The sequence below is a fragment of the Hetaerina americana genome, unplaced genomic scaffold, assembly GCF_022747635.1.
Source record: "Hetaerina americana unplaced genomic scaffold, ioHetAmer1.1.p SCAF_5, whole genome shotgun sequence".
In the NCBI taxonomy this organism is placed as follows: domain Eukaryota; kingdom Metazoa; phylum Arthropoda; class Insecta; order Odonata; family Calopterygidae; genus Hetaerina; species Hetaerina americana.
In genome coordinates, this window is record NW_027287095.1 from 79,585,158 (window position 1) to 79,606,071 (window position 20,914).

At 35.5% G+C, this 20,914-nt stretch overlaps 2 protein-coding genes across 3 annotated transcripts in view; both read left to right on the top strand.

The window, feature by feature from the left end:
• Positions 1–16,558, top strand: part of LOC139694304 (sarcalumenin-like) — a 72,752-nt gene extending 56,194 nt beyond the window's left edge. Inside the window, exons 9-13 of one of the 2 annotated variants that reach the window (XM_071592783.1) lie at positions 218–280; positions 4,573–4,765; positions 6,584–6,720; positions 7,776–7,961; positions 16,336–16,558. In XM_071592783.1, coding sequence (XP_071448884.1) covers positions 218–280; positions 4,573–4,765; positions 6,584–6,720; positions 7,776–7,961; positions 16,336–16,389 — 633 coding nt within the window. In that variant the 3' untranslated portion in view covers positions 16,390–16,558. The remainder of the gene's footprint in view (positions 1–217; positions 281–4,572; positions 4,766–6,583; positions 6,721–7,775; positions 7,962–16,335) is intronic. The other variant, XM_071592784.1, reaches the window with a different exon arrangement.
• Positions 16,559–17,420: 862 nt separating this feature from the next.
• The window catches only part of LOC139694306 (sex-lethal homolog), a 29,284-nt gene continuing 25,790 nt past the window's right edge, over positions 17,421–20,914 (top strand). Inside the window, exons 1-2 of the mRNA XM_071592785.1 lie at positions 17,421–17,531; positions 18,352–18,562. Coding sequence (XP_071448886.1) covers positions 17,485–17,531; positions 18,352–18,562 — 258 coding nt within the window. The 5' untranslated portion in view covers positions 17,421–17,484. The remainder of the gene's footprint in view (positions 17,532–18,351; positions 18,563–20,914) is intronic.

Sequence of the window (20,914 nt, forward strand, 5' to 3'; positions counted from 1 at the left end):
TAACCTTGCATTGATTGCATAAAAACCTGATAAATTCATTTCATGTGATGTAAATAGATCACCTGGATGATTTAACGGTCTTGATTCTTATTTAGAGTGGTCATTATATATTACTGTTCACAACTTATTTTGTCTATTTCAATCACTAAGCATACAAGCCATATTTTCTCCTTTTCTTCAATATCTGTGATCTCTTGCTGACTTCTTGAATGCATAGAAGCCATCTGTCACACATATGAAGAGAGATGGAGATATGATGCTATCAGATGATGATTCCCAGGTGATGTCTCAACAGATAACTGCCTTTGCTCAAGTGTATCTAGGCTTTTACTTTTGTTTAGATTTGCTCCGGACATTTACCCACCTCAAAATACAAATGGATGGTCAGTGAAGAGTGATCATACATTTTTACTCTCATAATTTATGGTGCAAAATATTAATTTTATCATCTTGTTTACTAAATGTAGGATGCGTATTTGTTACAAGTAGTATTTATTTGATTCCAGTATCAGCGGCAAGTTGTAACATGTTCAGTTCAGCTAACCCAGCAATGGAGATAACATTGAACGCTAAATAGAAATTTTGCTTTCACATGAATTGATAGCCAGTATACAGGGTGCTGCAGCATAACTTCCTTTTAAAAAAAATGCAATAAAACCCATTCAATGAAACAGAATCTTTTTATTATTTTTTTAATGTAGGTAAACATTTAAAGTTTTGTTTTACACAATTTTGAAAATCAAATCAGGTAGGTGACGCTCCCCATTGTCCATACACTGAATAAGCCAATTTATGGAGCTTGTCATGACCCTAACCAACATAGCAGCAGGTATGTTGTCCTTCAGGCCTTTTAGAGTCCTTGGACGGTCAACATAAACTCGGGATTTCAAAAAATGCCACAAAAAAATGACAAGAGGCCAAATCGGGGGAGCGTATTGGCCACTCCAAATTGCCCCTTATCGTGATGAGGCACTCCGGGAAGTGTTCCCTAAACACAGTCATCAATGCCCTTTGATTGTGAGCCATTGCTCTGTCCTGTTGGAACCAAAATATACCACAGAATATTGAACGGAATACGTATGTTGTGTAATGCTACAGAAAGCATATGGAAAGTCTGTTGTTCCTTATAGCTTAGTTAGAAGATGGTTATAAAATGAATAAATGGGGGGAGGGAATCAGTTTCAAAAGAATGTGTACCTGAACTCCAATGGCTTCACTTAAATAAACATTAACCTTTAAAGTATTTTTCATCGTTGGAAGTGGGCATACGTCCATCGTCTCCCAAGCTCTTACGGCCATGTTTAAATTCAACTGCCCAAAATTTCACAATGGTGGTGCAGAGTCCCCATACATAGAATCCAACTCATCTTTGATTTGCGTAGGCATATTGCCTTTCAAAAACAAATGTTTAATGACGGCTCGATACTCGATTTTGTCCATTTTCACAAAAACACTCGCATCAACTCACTCGAACGACTGTTGCATAACAACTGTGGGTCCGAATTGACTGAAACTCTGGTGAGTAATTTTCAACAGATGGACAGGGAAATACACTTGCTTTTATTTATGAGTGCTGCCATACTCACGTTAAGGTCGGAAACTATTCAGACCTCCCTCGTAGGTTAACTGGAAATTAACTTGTAATGACTGGTGCTGGAGTCAAATCATTGAAAGATGTACCACTTATACATTGCATATTAATGTAACAATATACAAATATTGCACAATAAATTAGGCTAATAAAAAATGTATGATCAGTCTTTATTGAACAGACATGTAATTTAGCCGTTCTGAGGGAGACTGGTGATCATGGTTGCCTCTTTGAGAAAGCATAAAAAAAACAAAGTATATAACCTGTTTGGTTAAAAATAATAAGGAAACATAATGCTAAGAGTGAAACATGTAAACATTAATATTCCAGACTTGGAACTAATGCAAGGTTTCTTATTGCTTTAGCCATGGCTGTGGATTTAAAAATGATTTTTTCTATGTGTACTTATTCTAAGGAGTTTATTTCCAAATTACACAGTTTTCATTGTAATTGTCCTGAAGAGGTATGTCAAATATTCATTATTAGCACATGTCATCTCTGGTCTCACCTGATTTTTATCCAGTGGGATTGTAATTTGCTTTAGTATTTGGAAGAAAACATGCATAATTGATATTTGTAGCAAGTTTGATCTGCCTGTGCTGTAAAACATGCCCATGTCAGATTTTCCATTTTCTAATCATTTTACAATAACTGTCATGGTGTATTTGTAGCTGGTTGTTTCAAATTTTTTCAGTGCCTCGTCCTTCTGTGAACCCATTTGAGATTTTTTTAATGTCATCACTAGCCAATAAGAAATTAATAGAATGCTTTCTGACAGTAATCCAAGACTGCTTTTTCCAATAGTGCTTTTAAAATATTTTTGGTAATTTTGTAAATATTCAGTATGAGTTAAGGTTTCTAAATAATGCATTTGGATGGTGGAAAGACAGATTTTTGTTACAACAATTTTTTGAACCTCTTCCGTGTATGGTTCTTAAAAACATTAATACATAGAAAACACCCTACGTCTTATTCCTTGCTAGGAAGTTTTCATAGTTAGAATAATTCCTTTTGAAAATTCACCTGCTTACTCTTTGTGTTCCTTGTGCACTTAAAATTATTTGGTTTAACTTTCCATTAGGATAACAGTATTTAATGAGGAAAAAATTAATCTCTTTAGTTTTGCCAAATAAATAAATTTGTATTACCCTTAATACTCTTACAGTCCATGTATAACTATTACAGTTGATGTCCGTTTTATTCAAATTTAGTACTTTTAAGCAATTTATTTATCAATGAAATAATTTCATATTATAAAATCTTAAAAACTAATATTCACTGTAGTTGATGAATATTGCTAGTTTTTCAGTTTTGAAAGAAAAGAAATACCTACTCAAGCATTCATTGAAAAGTAGCTAAAAGCAATTTCAAGGGGATATGGAATTATTATAAGGTACTGACTGCTACATAGCTCCCTTTGATTGGATGATTGTCATCATCACTTTAATTGTTGTGTTTTTGAACTGATAACTATGGTGTTAGCATTTCAAAGAACAGTAAGTAATTCAGTCAAAAGTCTGTTTAGACAAACTGTAGGAATCTGAGCCACCACGTGGATGTTAGATTATGTCATGTGGCTGAGTGAATTTAGATATTTAAAATGCATTATCAATACAGTCAGTCCTAATTTCTAACCATGTTCATGGACAAACTAAAAACTACGAGGGTCATCCGGAAAGTAGTACCCGTTCGTGCCGCATGAAGTGCTGACGACGCGAGTAGCCGCTGGACGAGGTCAGATAGCTTCAGTGGCTTGTCTGCCTTCTCTGAGCCAAGTTGCGTGACGCTAGCATTGCCTGTGTTGTTTCTGTGATTGTTTACAATGTTTAAAAAAATTGAGAACGCCGCCAGTTGTGAAGTGAGGGCAGTGATTAAATTCCTCAATGCAAGAAACGTTCGCCCATGTGATATTCATCGCCAATTAAAGGAGGTGTATGGAGACAATGTAATGGACGAGTCGTCTGTTCGGCGGTGGTGTCGCAACTTCAACATGGGGAGGGGGAACACACACGACGATGAGCGTTCGGGGAGACCGTCTGTCATTACAGACCAACTGGTGAGCTCAGTTGACGAATTCGTGAGGAACGATCGGCGCGTCACAATTGATGACATCTGTGAGCATTTTCCCAATGTTTCTCGAACAATTGTTCATGAAATTGTTAAACACCATCTGCATTATGCAAAAATTTGTGCAAGATGGGTCCCTCGCGTATCTCAATGAGCTGGCGGCGAAGGACTATGCAGCAGGAATACAGAAACTTGTCACACGTTATGACAAATGCCTTAATTTGCTTGGAGATTATGTTGAGAAGTAGTTTAAAGTATCCTCTTTCAAATAAAATTTTTTATGTTTGTTAATATTTACTTTTGTGTCTTTATTTCACGAACGGGTACTACTTTCCGGATGACCCTCGTAGTTTTTATCATCCACACCATATCTACTTAGCTATTGGTGTGTTGCTGGGCACTATCTATTAATAAGGAATTGAACGTTACATAAAAATGCAGCTGATTAATCAAAGGTATAAGTTAAGTTCCTACGTTAATGAGTACCTACCATAATAATATTGTATATTAGACTGGCCTTTTTTCACTGAAACAGCTATTTGAAATTCAGCACAGCTTTAATTTGATGCAGCTGTGGTAGTTTAGTATTTTTAACTTTTTTTCCTTAGGTGCCTTAGAGGAAATCAAGTATGAGTATCAGTTAAAATTTAGAGTTGCTTCATTTGATCATTATTTTGTGGAGAAATGGTAGTTTTAAAATGCAATTCAGTATGTATTTGATATTTCCTTATGATATCACAAATCTTTGATTCGTTATTTGAAATATTTGTATCTCCATGAAAACTAATATTTTTGTGTGAGATTATGTACCAACAAAATGATTTATGGACCCAAATAATAATTCTAATGATAAAAGTTAATGTTAGTAATTATGCACTTCTTTCCTACTATGCTAAAATCATTACCATTTTCAGGATCGGCAACCAGCAAAATGTGATAACCAAATAAACGAAGTTCTCAAAGATATTGAACAAACAATCAACCATACAATACAGAACACTCTTGACACACTAGAGAAGGACTGTGAGCACATAAATAAGCTACTTGATCATCACTTGCTCACGGATAATGCAGCTTTACAGAAGAATCGCAAAGCTACCAGCAGAGGTATGTATTTTAAGTTATAGTTTTGTCAATGTTGGGAGTCAGATCTTCCTGGGAGACCATAGGTGGCATAGGGAAAGGAACTGCACCCCCCCCCTTACCCTAATGTATGAAATTTACACAACCTGTTGGGTTTAGTGCCAGGTGAGCCAAACCCTCCTCTATCAAATCAACTTTTGGGTTGGTAACTAATGTATTCCGTAGAAAGGTAAGACTAGTCATAGTAAATATGAATATTCAAAGTTAGTATAAGGTCAAGCTTGAAGCAGTTGATTCCAAAAATGTAATTGCGAGTTGGAAACACTGAAACGTATGGGATCATAAGGTAATTGGTTACAAAATTTGACCCTTGAAATATGAAAAATATGGAAAACATAAGTTCTGTCTATTATTATAATGTCCTCTCAAATATGTGAAGTTAGTGACAATTTATTTGGCTTAAAAAAACCATTAAAACAAAAAGAAAATATGTCAATCTCATGTTGCAAGCTGAGTAATTTTTGTATATCTGTGATTATAATGTTTTGAAAATTAGTGTAAATAACTTTTAATGATACAATCAATTGACATGAGCATATCATTCTTATAATGAGAAAAACAAATTTGTGCTTTTCCACCGATTTATTGGTTACGTACAAAGAATTTCAGATCATCGAACCATCTTCAGGTACAAGACAAATATCATCTTATCTTAACCCTTGAAATGCCAAGATCACATGGGTCCCATGAAACGCAAAGGTTGTCATTTTTGACTGGTATACAGGTATTTTCTGCGATGAATGGAGGTTTTGTTTAGAATAGAAGTCTCATACCTTTTCAAATTATTCATGTAATATTTTCCAATACCAAGAAAAAAGTGATAAAACCAAAACAAGTTTCAAAGCTTGTAGCAGAATAAGCATGCCATGGTAGCCATCCATGACCATGTGTCCAAGTGTGACTGCACTGATTGTAAAACTACCAGAATTCTTGACACTTATTTTTGCACAAAAAGTTCATTGGCCTAATTTTTTTATGATTCTTAAAAACAAAATGATTACAATTCTGGATCTTCACAGAGTACTGGTATTTACCACTACCAGGGTTGCCAACTACCTGGAAAAATCATGGAATATAAGAAAAATCTGCGGAAAATTTCTCAACCATAACTATGGTGTCTGCTGTTCCATAAAGGACGGCGAAATGGTATTTTTTCCAGATTTTTCATTTCATCTTGCTAATGACAGTGAAATTAACAAAAAAGCATCATTCTTGATTGCTGGTGTCCTTCCATATTCAAGTTGTAATGTGTGCCTGGACATGAACACCCTTAATTTGAGTAGGAGTCCCCAGGAATGAAAACTTAGGGTGCATGGGTGATGGCAGATGGAGCACCTCATGATTTAGTTTCTTATAGTGATTTTTATTTGGTGTCCATTCAAAGCTGACTTTTAATGATTGACTACCTAATGGTGTTTTGTATAATGAGGATCTAAAAAAATTGTTTCACCTTCCATCATGTCGTGAACTGCTAAATATAACACATTTGCAAGCTATAAACCCCGAAAATCGACTCAAAGATTGGATTTTTATGTAATAGTGTGGAGTTCACCTTGCCCTAAGCCAAATGGTGTGTCAAATTTACATATCAGGCCAGGAAGATCAGTCCATATTTCTCTCTGGATTGGAATCCCAACCCTCTTGCAAGTAGCAAAAGCTCTACTCACTATTCTCACCCCTCTCCAATGTGCACAATATTACATTAAAATTTTATGATATTCCAATTAGCATTTGTTCGATATATGTATTAATATACCATCAAGTTTCTCTTTTCTCTTTAAGTGCTCATCTTGGGTCTCATTGCGTTTCTGCTACCATGTCTTTTTGTTTACAAATACCTGTTAACGAGACTGAATATTTCTACAAGTGCACTTGAAATTGTTTATGATTTAAGCCTTGGGATTTTAAGCAGCGCCAAGGTAAGTACATTTAATTATTACTAAATTCATAACATTTGCAATATCTTTCATAGTTTGTATGCACTACATTTAAGTGTACACATGTCTAACATACATTTAAGGCACATTCACCCAATGGGCAGTTGTGCAAATGTTTCTTCAGTGAAAATTGTCCTGGACAGATTCTACATAAGGCAGAAACCTGTCAAAGATGGAAATAATGGGACTCATAATACATAATATTTTCTCAAATAAACTCTTCTGAAAGATTGACCCTGTGAAATGCAGACAGTAATATTAAACATACATTTTGTGTGTCTACTTCAGTTCCAATGGAATCTGAAAAATGCAGAATTAAGTTTTCAGGCAGTCTTTTCAGACTCCTTTTTCTGGACTTATGTTTTTAAAGATAAATCATTTTTTACAGTTAATTTTTATGGCTTTCATGGTGTTAATTCTCCCAAGGATATCCTTTCCCATTCATCCAACCTAAGATGTGAAACCTGCACGCCTCAGGAAAAAAACTCATGGTCCCCTTAGGTTCCATGTTTGACAGGTTTCACTGGCTAAATTTTGTCACATCTGATTTCAATGTGACATCAACCTTTCGCATGTGTGGACAGCTTAGCTAACACTTATTATATGTACAAAGTTAATATTTGAAATCAAGCATTGGTAACTGACATAATATTTTGAACAATATATATTGCAAGTGGATAGATTATGCATTAGAATGTCTTGGATGTTTCACCTGTTTTATGCCCCCTGAGATATTTCTCCGGCTCAGTTTAAAAACAAAATGAAATGAGTGAAATAAAAATCAACTGAATGAAATACTGATAATAATTTAATGAAGTAAAAAGAAGGTGAAAGAGGTGTGAATTGAAAATTAAAACTTTTAAAAATAAAAGATTTTTAAATGGAGCCAAAAAGAGAGATAAAGTTTGCCTTAGTATTTTTAAGAAGAAAACTTGCTTGACTTAAAAATACACTTAATTATTGTTGTTCATGTGAAATAGAACTATTAACGATCATATTAGATCTTATGGACAAATATAGCACTAATCTTTTTTCAGAGTGAAAGTGATCTTACCAAAGAAGAGAGTCCTTGGACAGTTGGAGCTATTGTTGTAGGAGTATCCCTTTTATTGGTTCTACTAGCCAGGATATCATTTTCATATGACCCTACCCTTAGTAGATCACAACGAAAGTATTTCACAGAATTGAAGAATTATATGCATTCCGTTGTAAAGAAGAAAAAGGTAAGCCACATATATTACAGATGATGATGTACAAATAAATTTGGAAATTCCCTTATAGAATGATAACAATAAAATCTCTTCATTTGGGTGTGATAGGGACTAGTTAGTCCCTTCTACTACCTAACATTATATACACCCTGAACATCCTACTCAATATTAGAATGTGCCATCTCTGTTTTATTCAGTGTATCATGCCCCATCCTAATTTAATTAAAGGCTCTGGGTCATCCCACTTTTGTAGCCCCTCCCAATTATTTCACATATTACCAAAAACTCTTAGCAGACAATTATCTTTTTCACCAAATTGTACTGGTAAGGCCAAAGAGCAACCTAAAGCTCAAAAAAATTAGAAGAGTGGTTAAGAATAAATGGCCACTGGAAAAACTGGAGGAGGAAGGAACAAGGAGGAATTTTGAAGATAAGTCAAATGAAATAGCTGAGAATGGGGAGGAAGAGTGAATTGAAATTAAATGAAACGTAATAGTAGAAGTGGCGGACGAAGTTCTGGGTAGGAAGAACCTTGAAGCACGGAAACCTTGGATGACAGAGGAAATTCGGAACCTAATTGAGAAGTGAAATAAGCTAAGAGCAAAGAAGGATATGGAAGAATACAGAAGAGTTAAGAATAAGATAACAGACCAATGTGGAGAAGAAATGTAGAGGTGGACATAACTACAGGTGAAGGAAATAGAAGAACATATCGAAGCTGGAAAACAAGATCTAGCCTATAGCAAAATCTAAGTTCTACATTATCAACTAAGAATAAGATCAATAGTGATTAATAAGAAGAGGGAAGGTTGTTTAGATAATGGAAAAGCGTGTGAACAATGGAAAGGATACATCCATACAAAGAGGAGTTATACCATGGCAAAACAATGGCTATCAGAGAAAATAATATTGAAAGCAGAGAAAAAGCAGGAACAGAAAGTGGGCTCTCATACACAAAGAGCGAATTTGAGCATGTTTTCCATGCATAAATGCTGGAAAAACGATGGGTGTGGGTAATGTACTGGCTGAGCTATTAAAAAACCTCGGAAATACAATGAAAGAAAGACTTTTAAATAAAGCATGAATGTTGTGAAAATGGGTAGATACCTGAAGACATGGTTAAAAATGAAACTATTATGATACCAAAAGCCATTGAATGCATGAACTACCCAACAAGATGTATTTTGTCACATGCTTTACAGGTTCTTTTACATACAATAGGGAACAGAATCAAAAAGAAAGTGGAGGCCAATGTTGGAGAAGATTAATTTGGTTTCTGGGAAGGTAAAGGAATGAGAGATGCTGTACTGGCACTGCGCTTGATCCTAGAGAGAAGGCTAGAAATGAAGAGGAAAGTTTTCTTTACATTAATTGCTTTGTAAAAAGCCCTTGATACTATAGATTGGAAACTTATGTTTGAAAACATCCGGAGAAAAGGAATAGACTACAAATACAGGAAGATTATATTTCAGCTCTACCAAAACCTAAGCTCTTTTATAGAAGTAAAGGGATGTGAGAAAAAGGCAAAGATTAGAAAAGGTGTAAGACAAGGGTGTCTACTTTTACCATATCTATTTGACTTATACTATATGTATATTGAAGAGGCTATAGAGACAAAGAAGGAGAAAACAAATGGTACAAAGGTAAAAGTAGGAAAGATGCACTGCATTAGGCTTGCAGATGATGTTGTGACTCTGGCAGAATCAGCTAAAGATATGAATAGAATGCTCAAAACCCTCTTGACAGGTTTAAAAAAATGGAAAATGAAAATAAATGTGAAGAAAACCACAGCTATGTTAATTACTAGAAACAGGACAACTTCCTGTATATTTAATGATAGGGCATTCAACGATAAGCCAAGTAGAAGAGTTCTGCTACCTTGGGAGTGTAATTACAAGAGACAAAAAATGCACCTCTGTATTGAAAAGAAGTATAGCCTTTGCAAAGAAGGGATATGAAAATAAAAGGAATCTTTTAGGAAACAAACACATGAAATTGGAAATAAGAAAATCATTTGCAAAAACATTTATTTAGGGTAAATTATTATATGGATGCGAAGGAAAGAGGGAATGAGCTTGGTTGGAAGCAATGGAAATGTAGATTTGGAGAAGGATAACGAAAACAAGATGGACGGACAAAAAAAGCAACTTAGAAGTATTGAGAGATATTAAAGAGGAAAGGAATTTAACAAAAGAGATGGAGAAAAGGAAAATTAAATTTGTTGAACATGTTTTCAGACATAACAACTTCCTGGAAAATAATAGGAAAAAAAGGAAGAGGAAGGTTAAGAAAGAAATTTACAGATGATGTAAAAAGTAATATGAGAATAACCTAGAATGCACTGAAAAGAACAGCAATGTAGAGAGACCAATGGCTGCAATGACAAGGCTCCACCTTTAGAAGATGATGATGATGATGAAAGCCACATTTATGGATTTGTTGCAGCACCAATTAAATGTTTTCCTGGTCAGAGTTAGAGGTAGAAGTCTGTCCAAAGTTGGGATTAATGGTGCAAGAAGTTGAATTGGAAGCTGAGTGTTGGATTGATAGAGTAGGCCCTCTGTTATTATATGGTTGGAAGTATTGGAAGTTGAGAGTGAGTTAAGTAGAAGCATAAAAATAACTTAAGACTATTAATTGAATTTTTAATAAGTACATGCATGATGTCTGGTATGACAAATTGTAGTTGTGAAGAACTGCAAAAAATATTGTTCCTGAATTACTCATTTTTATTGAATGGTAATACTGAATGCACCTGAATGTTTTGTCAACCAACTTACTAACAAGCCAAACTTAACAAGGTTCTTTGAATGAACACTTTCAATTAAAATAATATATCTGATAGAAATGTGGCTACAACCAAAAAAGAGAGGAGATGGAAGGGTCTCCACGAAGAGAAATCAGATCATTCACATTCTGTTTATTAATCATGTCCAATTGCACTGCAGATCACCTCTGTGCCAGATTGTATGGTCATGTATGAGAAGTTAAAAGAAATACCAAAAAATGTTTTTTTTAAATCTTGTGTAAATATACAACAAAACGAACTCATTGTTTTATGCAACAATATTAATACATTAAAAGTTATTTTCCAAGCCTTCTTCAAAAGAAGGTTTAATGATTTTGAAAGCCAAGAAAATTTAGTTGTTGAAATGTAATGAAATAATTGACTTTGTAATTCCACACACTTTATTTAAAAACACACGACCCAGGTTTCGACGTTGAACGTCATCATCAGGTGGTCCTCATAGAAGCACGCTGGCTATATATACCTTCTGATCATAGGAGGGGGGGGTTGGTCAGAGAGGGAGGTCGGAGGGGTAAAAAGGTTACAATGTAGCTGGGAAGAAAAGAGAATTACATTTTTGATTTAGAAGAGTGGTAGGTCTAGGAGTGGGGAGTGGGAGGGATACAAAATTTCGTTGGCAAGATCATCTTTCCAACGGACACATTTCAAAATTTCTAACTGCTCCAAAGCATCGAGCCTTTGACCTTTTTCTTCAAAATGAATAATTTTTGTCACAAAGTCACTTTTGTGATCACTTTCGATGAGGTGTTTTGCAAAGAGGGATGTTATGTTCTTATTTTTTACACATGTTTGGTGTTCTTTAATCCTTTCTTTAAATTTCCGTCCTGTTTGTCCAATATACTTTGTGCTACAATCCGAGCACTTTAACTCATACACTCCACTCCTCTCGTTTTCGGGGACTTTGTCTTTAGTGTGAGAGATCAGGTTCTTAAGGCATGAACGACTGTAAAAGGCACATTTAATTTTTTCTTTAGGTAAACTTTTAATTACTTTTTGAGAAATAGTCCCAAGATATAGTATTCTCCGCCATTTGGCAGTGGGATCTTTTACATGTTCGGGGTTGTAAATGTGGCTTAAGGCTATTTTTGTAAGTTTATTCCGGTAAAGTTTATTTATTAGATCTTCTGAATACCCATTGTTTACTGCTAACGTTTTAATTACATTAAGTTCCCTATTTACATTGAATTTTGACATAGGGATAGCGGTCAAACGGTGGATCATTGCATGAAATGCCGAAAGCTTTTGGGTGAAGCAATGCCTTGAAGAGGAATTAATTAATTGGTCTGTATACATTTCTTTCCTAAAAATGGAATACTGTAACCCATCTTTGTCTTTAGAAATGGATAGGTCGAGGAAATTCAGGGAACCTTTTTCCTCTTTTTCACACGTGAATTGTACATTAGAATTGATAGAATTTAGATGTGCTAGAAACTGATCTAGTTGCCTATCAGAACCTGTCCACACACAGAAGACATCGTCTACATATCTTAACCAACAAAATACATTATTAATGAGAGGGTAGGCTGAGGAGAACAAAACTTTTTCAAAATTGTCCATATACATATCGGCCAGGAGTGGGGACAAGGGCGAGCCCATGGCTAAACCATTGGGTTGTTGGAAATAGGTACCATTAAAAATGAAATAATTTTGGGAAACACACGTCTTAAGTAATGCACAAAGTTCACTTATAACTGGAACTGGGATGGATTTCCGGATGAGGATGTCTTCGGCAAGGTTCACCGCTTCCATGGGTGGCACGTTGGTGAAAAGGTTGCGTACATCAAAGGAAACAAGCATGCACTTTTTCGGGATGACCTTTTTCATAAGTTTGTTCACAAGGTCCAAGGAATTCACTACACCATATTCCGTGGAAAATTTGGAAACCTCCCTGAAGAGTACATTAAGCCTTTTCGCTAGTATGTGGTTGGGAGCTGACATATTTGATACTACAGGCCTGATCGGAATCCCATTTTTATGAACTTTAGGTAGCCCGAAAAACCGTGGTGCTGAGGGATTCATTTGCACTAGTTTCAACATTTCACAACTTTTGAATAACGTGTTACAAGATTTAATCACTTTCTTAATTTCTTGTTGAAACTTGGGGGTTGGGTCTGAACGAAGTACTTCAATGTTATTGTCCCTGATGAAGTCTTCGCATTTCGTGATGTAGGTATTTCGTTCTAATACAACCACTGCGCTGCCTTTGTCTGCTTTCTGGATGATCAAATTTTTCTCTGTCACTGAATGTTTAATGGACTTTAAGGCCTCGTACTCGGTAGAATACTTCATCTTTTTTACTCCAAGTTGTGAGAATTTAAGGAGCTCCTGGGAAACAACTTGTTTAACCGCGATATTTTCTTTCTGAAGGGCAACTTCAAGGTCAACAGCCAGGTTTTTAATGTTTTTAACAGAAATTGGAATTTTAGGTACGTACTTAAGGCCTTTTTCTAGCAAAGAAATCTCACTATTAGAAAAGGAATGTCCGGAAAGGTTAACGATTCGAGGCCCAAACTTATGGTCACACTTAGAACTTGTTGATTTTGAACTGGACTCCTTATTTCTCCGTAGTAAATCAAGCTTACGGTTCATTTTCGCTCTTTTTTGAAAGGAAATCTCACTGCACTTCTGACGGACCTCATTATCAAAGTATAGCCACTCGATCCAATGAAGTTTATGGGACAATTCCACGTATAAAAGTAGTAGATAATGGGATATAGCGTCTCGTTTAACATACCATTCGTGTAACTCCCTTTTAAGCCAGGCTTTCTTGGCTACTCCTATAGCGAACTTTCCTGCCGAGGATTGGGTTTTCTTACACTGAAGGTTGATGTACTTCGGGAAAACTCCAAGGGAGATGCAGCGGCTGTTGAAGAAGATGTTCAATGACGCATTCCGGTATTTTATGGAGAGTCTTCTGTAGAGGCTTGCCATAACTGCGTTACTGGCGCACTTAATAAAATTTGTTGTCTCAGGCGTAACTTTGTGGAATTTGCATAACATATTGAAATGTAATGAAATAATTGACTTTGTAATTCCACACACTTCTCGCTCGCCCTTGTCCCCACTCCTGGCCGATATGTATATGGACAATTTTGAAAAAGTTTTGTTCTCCTCAGCCTACCCTCTCATTAATAATGTATTTTGTTGGTTAAGATATGTAGACGATGTCTTCTGTGTGTGGACAGGTTCTGATAGGCAACTAGATCAGTTTCTAGCACATCTAAATTCTATCAATTCTAATGTACAATTCACGTGTGAAAAAGAGGAAAAAGGTTCCCTGAATTTCCTCGACCTATCCATTTCTAAAGACAAAGATGGGTTACAGTATTCCATTTTTAGGAAAGAAATGTATACAGACCAATTAATTAATTCCTCTTCAAGGCATTGCTTCACCCAAAAGCTTTCGGCATTTCATGCAATGATCCACCGTTTGACCGCTATCCCTATGTCAAAATTCAATGTAAATAGGGAACTTAATGTAATTAAAACGTTAGCAGTAAACAATGGGTATTCAGAAGATCTAATAAATAAACTTTACCGGAATAAACTTACAAAAATAGCCTTAAGCCACATTTACAACCCCGAACATGTAAAAGATCCCACTGCCAAATGGCGGAGAATACTATATCTTGGGACTATTTCTCAAAAAGTAATTAAAAGTTTACCTAAAGAAAAAATTAAATGTGCCTTTTACAGTCGTTCATGCCTTAAGAACCTGATCTCTCACACTAAAGACAAAGTCCCCGAAAACGAGAGGAGTGGAGTGTATGAGTTAAAGTGCTCGGATTGTAGCACAAAGTATATTGGACAAACAGGACGGAAATTTAAAGAAAGGATTAAAGAACACCAAACATGTGTAAAAAATAAGAACATAACATCCCTCTTTGCAAAACACCTCATCGAAAGTGATCACAAAAGTGACTTTGTGACAAAAATTATTCATTTTGAAGAAAAAGGTCAAAGGCTCGATGCTTTGGAGCAGTTAGAAATTTTGAAATGTGTCCGTTGGAAAGATGATCTTGCCAACGAAATTTTGTATCCCTCCCACTCCCCACTCCTAGACCTACCACTCTTCTAAATCAAAAATGTAATTCTCTTTTCTTCCCAGCTACATTGTAACCTTTTTACCCCTCCGACCTCCCTCTCTGACCAACCCCCCCCTCCTATGATCAGAAGGTATATATAGCCAGCGTGCTTCTATGAGGACCACCTGATGATGACGTTCAACGTCGAAACCTGGGTCGTGTGTTTTTAAATAAAGTGTGTGGAATTACAAAGTCAATTATTTCATTACATTTCAATATGTTATGCAAATTCCACAAAGTTACGCCTGAGACAACAAATTTTAAAAAAAAAAAAAAAAAAAAAATTTAGTTGCTTGAATTCTATGTTATTTAATAAGGTAGACAATAAGTCTTGAAGCGTTGTAATGATACTGCATCAAAAATCCTCAAAGACATGAAAATTGGCGAGGAATTCATATATCATGTTTACTGATGATTAAGCTTTAGTTTTCCAGTCAGCCAAGGTTTTGCAAACATTGCTGAGTGCATTGAAAAGTCTTTGCGATAGGTATGGGATGAGAATAAATGTAAACAATACAAAGATAATGTGGTGTTTGAGAAAGGATGGCTCTGGTGATGAGAAAGGAAGTTCAGTATAAATTACAGATTCAGGTGTGATGTGGTGGAACTGTTCAATAATAACAGAGACAAAGACCAATACAATTTTCCTCTTAATAATTATTAAGTGGGAAATTGTAATAGTCTTCATCTTTGTTATAGCTAAGTTAAATGTTAAATAAGGAATTCATAAACTAGAGCAGGTGGAACAGTGTACTTATCTTGGATATATTCTGGGCCAAAATGGTCAAAGTAGTCAGGGCGTAAGGAGAAGAATTGCTTTGGGCAAAGAAGCTTTCACTAGAAGGAGGAAATAGATAACAGGAACTTTGAGTAAGGAGGTTAAGAAATGGCTTAGCTAACAATAATATGGGGCATGGTTTGGAGCAATATTGAAAAATAGTTAATGAAGTAAGATAATATTAGGACTTGAGGCCTGGGAGAAAGCCATCGGAGACAGGAAAGATGGATGCACAGCATATTGATTGGCAGTAGGATGTTGAAGACTGTGATAGGGGGAGAAAACTGGGTAAATGTAGAAGGGAAAAAATAGGATAGGAATGTTGGATGGAAATAAGTATGTGGAAATGAAGAGGGACTTATCTAAATGCTCAATTTCAGGTTGTGTGTTTAGTTCAAAAAAGGAATTAAATCTATTGATTTAAAATTGTTTATGCTGCGTCCAACCAAAAGCTACATTAACCAGTAGAATACCAATGAGAATACATATAAGAATAAATGTGAAACTTGATGAAATATTAATGTGAACCTTCTAGCATTGAGGTTCCCCCTTAATTCATGGTATATCAGGATAATACATTACAAAGGCAAAATTTGTTTTTAATAGAAAGCTACTTGTGTGTTTAATAATAATTGTCTTCGGAAGTTTTGATCATGTAATATTAATATTGCCATGTTATTTGGTTGTAATAACTTCATAACTTTTATTTTTCAGAGTCAGTTGTATCAAGAGTACCTGGAACAAAGCGTTGATCACTATGATCTATAGCCTTCCGGAAGAACGAAGTGACGGCGCAGCTGAGCGCAGTTTGATTTTGTTTAAACACCTCAAGAGTGTTTCAATAATGAACGCCAGAGTATTTTTTTCAAGTTGTGAACATATGAAATCATGAAAATTGATTACATGTATAAAGAAATTTTTGTCAAACTGCCATGAAACTGACTAAATATTTTAACAATGAATTTCTAATGTTTTACTATGCTTCAACCATACCTCATCCTGCGGCTTTGTATATTATTAAATATGGTCAACCGCCCTCGTCTTTGAAAGAATTTTTCAGAACATTACAGTGGCACCGGTGGTAGAAATACTTGTCCCGGTATAACCAGAATAATCAAATAAATATTGACGTAACAAATTTTTCGAATCAGAAGCTTAGTACTGGTATCCATGACTCCTCATTATGATTAACGAGCAACTATGTTAACTTTGTTGCCACAAATGTCTAGTAGAACTTCTTGCCACAAGCAACTGGCGGCTGAAGACTTCATTGAAGCTAACTTTTTGAACGAGATGAATTTGTACGTAATGAATTTGCCTAATGATATGATAACATTTAAAACCTCGGTAACAATTCGGGAATCTCTATTCTTCGCACTGCTTCTGCATTAATCATGGCGACTCACTCCCGTCATTCCTATTTCGAATCTGAGCTCTTCATACGGGCGAACGATGATGTTGATAGCAGCCACAGGATTTCATGATGTGGTCCACGATAATTACATTTAAATCATTGCAATTCTCATACTGCGTACGAAGGCAATTTCACAACACTAAAGTGCCGTACAAGATTTGTCGCGGTTTTCGCTTGTTACTATGAGATTCAATTGAGAAGCTGATTTTATGCAGTTTTTTTATTCATAATAACAGGATTTGTTATTACCTGTATAGCATCACCTCAAAGTTTATTCAAAATAAAAGATAAAAGCGCTGACTTAAAATGAATTTCAGGTCGTTATTGTAGTAAATAATATATTTTTGTTACTCAATAACTTGATTGCTCTTTTGCCTAATGTGGCATTTACTGCAGTGTAGTAGGAGATTCTGAGGTAAGAGTCTCGTTTAAAACTGTTTAGTTAACTCATGTACAGTAACTATGAAATGGTGAAGAATCACCGCGGCCCTGTGAGGTAGGTATAGTTTATTACTTAATATTTTGTTGAAAAAAATGAAATTTATTGCCTTGGAACGTATAGAATTAGTTGAAATGTACTTGCCAAATTTTGCATTCCTTGTGTAGCTGTCTGCTTTCTGCTTCTATTATCCTATATTTCCTTTTGAAAAACTGGGTAAAGCTTTGGGAACTCATTGTACTCATCTCCTCTATATACAAACACTTTTGCACACCAAAGAATATGTCGGCAGAATTTATTTCCGAGTGATTATTTTTAGACTACTCGTCAGTAAACAGATGATTTTGTTTTCAATGTCAGAGGCACCTATTCCTGTTTGAAGTATCAAAAAGGCAATGCTAGTACGTACTAACTGCTACGCCTTTCTAATTACATTTATTTGTTTAATTGGCACAAAATCATAATATTTTGAGATTTGAACTACGAAATAAAAATAAATTTGGAATACTGAATGAATGCCGTATATAAATCGTACATTTCATTTTCAAAACCCAATAGTACACATTAGAAACCGACAACAGAACAGTCACCCAAAACAATACATGTTGTGATTAATTTAATTGTTTTTTGCGTTTGCCTATGTTGGTATTATTTACTTATTTCTTTTATTTAAACCAAGGGTTTTGAAATTGAAGTATTTTAATTTATCCTGGACTATATTTGTTAACTACAATGTGATTTTCTTACTTCTTATTTTCCTTCAGGCAGGGAGGGACATTGGATGATTTTTTATTTTTTTTAATTATGAAAACCATATTGCCAGGAGGCATGCCTTTGTTTTTATTTTTGTATATTCCCCTCTATGTACTTGGCGTAGTTGGGAAGAAGAGCACCCATCATCCTTCACTTGGAGGGAGCCCAATCATAACAAACAGATGGCCGATCTCCAAACACCACATATGGATGGTGAAATGCGTACCAACTTGATCATCAATTACCTCCCTCAGAATATGACTGAAAAGGAACTGTACAGCATGTTCGTGACTATTGGGCCGTTGGAGAGTTGTCGAGTCATGAAAGACTATAAGGTATGCCTGAACTCATTTCCTTTTTATTAATTCATACAAATAAACCCTTGATTATTGGACTATGTACATTGAAATTGATTATTATTTATGTAGTTATGGTATATCAATGTACCATTAGACTTCCTCAAGTCTACTATGATATATTAAGCTTCCAAACTGAGCTCATGGAGGCTGCATATCTATTTCAAATTTGTGGGGTGCTAATGTAAAAGGTATGAGTAAGAGTATTTATCTCTCATATTTGTTGAGTTTTATGCCAAAGCAGATATCCACCAAATTCAGACATTATCATTCCCTCTGTAAATTAGGTAGTGCTCATAATAATTGGCGCTGTCGAATGGAGTATCTTTTTGAATTATATGGAGGAGTATGAAATGCAAGGATGAGATAATATTTGTTGTTATAGAATTATAATACTGTGTAATATAGTGCTTCTTATTCTTGCACCCTACCTTCATACGTAAGCTCTCTCATCTGAGAATAATGAGTGTCCCATCGCTAACCTTGTACTTTCGTAATTGAGCAACCACTTTTGATTGTAAGCCATCCACATGATATTACTGATCAACCTCATCTCCTCGTGACTCAACTGAGCAGCTCAGAACAGTAAAAATAATTTATAATTCTTTATTAATGAGGCAGAATTAATGCTTAAACTTTTTCCTTGGGACCCTTTCTCAATATTTTAAGTAATTTTATAAGTCATGGTTGTTCTCTCTCTCATTATGGGCCTTCTAAAGATAATAAGTCCATTCAAAACTGTTCCACGGCAAAAATCATGGATTATAGAGATTAAAATGTTATAGACATTTTATAATTTTCTTCCAGAGACTTGAAAATTTAGTCATAGCTTTGTGAAACATGTACCTGATATTTCCTTGAAAGTTTTACAGCATCCAGCTCTTGGCTCGGTGATTACAGGCTATTCCCCTGCCTTCTGGAAAAATTTCTGTTTGGAGCAATAGTTTAAAATGTTGTTTAAAAAAGCTGATATGAAATGACAGTAGCATAGTATTTCCATGTCTATTTTTTTCAACACCTGTTTTATTATGGCACTGCAGTACCTGGCAAATAGATGGTGATGACTTGGACATTGAATAGAGATGTTAAGGAAAGTTTCGTTAAAACTTTGATATGAAGCGTAGTTATGTATGGCATGGAAACATGATCATTGAAGCAGGATGACAGGCATTGATCGGAGGCTTATAAAATGTGGGTGCGGAGAAGGATAGAGAAGGTGAAGTGGACAGAAAGGAAGACAAATGAGGAAGTGCTAGGTATGGTGGGGGAGGAGAGAGGATTGCTGGGAGAAATCCAGAGGAAGCAAGAAAGATTGATTCTGAGCATTTTGATTGGTGCTGGAATACTGAAGACTATGGTAGAGGGGAGCATGTTAGGCAAGCAAGGAAGGGGTAGAACTAGGATAGGGATGTTGCACAGAGTATGATGTTGGGCTATGCTTTGTTTGGAGAGAAAATTGATAGGTTTGGTAGCTTGTGTCCATCCAAAACCTATCTTAATGGATAGATTACCCATGGTAATAATCTGGCAAACAAAATAACGGGAGGGCCCAGGGATGGATAAGTTATGTCGTACAGTTGAGGGAGGAAGCAGTCTATGAGAGAAGGGGAAGGATTGAGATTTTCAGTCCCTCTGACTTAGCTTAGGGTTGTTAGGAAGGAGAGGGGGGGGGAGGAGAGAGAGGCATTATGCAGTGGTCATGTTTTGTCTAATAGTAGTCCTAATGGTGTGTTAAATGTGCAGAATTAGTGCCAAAAATCTCATGCCTAGGTTCAAGTTGCGGGTGGCCAGAGGACAACCCAGAATCGAACCTTGTCCCTCTAATCAGTAGCCTAATGCTTTTTGTGTACTGGGCGGCTTTATGGCAATGATTAGTAAATTTCATGAAAAAATCAAATATTTCTCTTTCTTTTAGAAAAGCAACTTTTATTATCAATGAATGTTGATAAAATGATGGCCTAAATAAGATGAGGACCTCAGCAGTAATATATTGCATTACTTTTTTCCATCTGCATTTCTTTGTGCCACTGCAAGGTCAAATGAAGAAACAGTTTCAAAACATCTCCTTTGAACTTTATCCTTAATTACAAATATTTTATGGAAATGTCTAGTCCTCTGTGGTGAATTTGATTCAAAATTTGTTCATTTAAAGGGGAACAAATCAGCAATAGTGCCTACTTGATGTTGATATTGACTACATTCAATATGGCTTGAAAAATAGTAAAAATCCACTTTAAAACGTTTTTATGTGACTGTTTAGTTTTCCATGTGATGTGACAATTAGTGAACGAACATTTAGAAAAATCAATCATTTCTCTGTATAATGGTTCG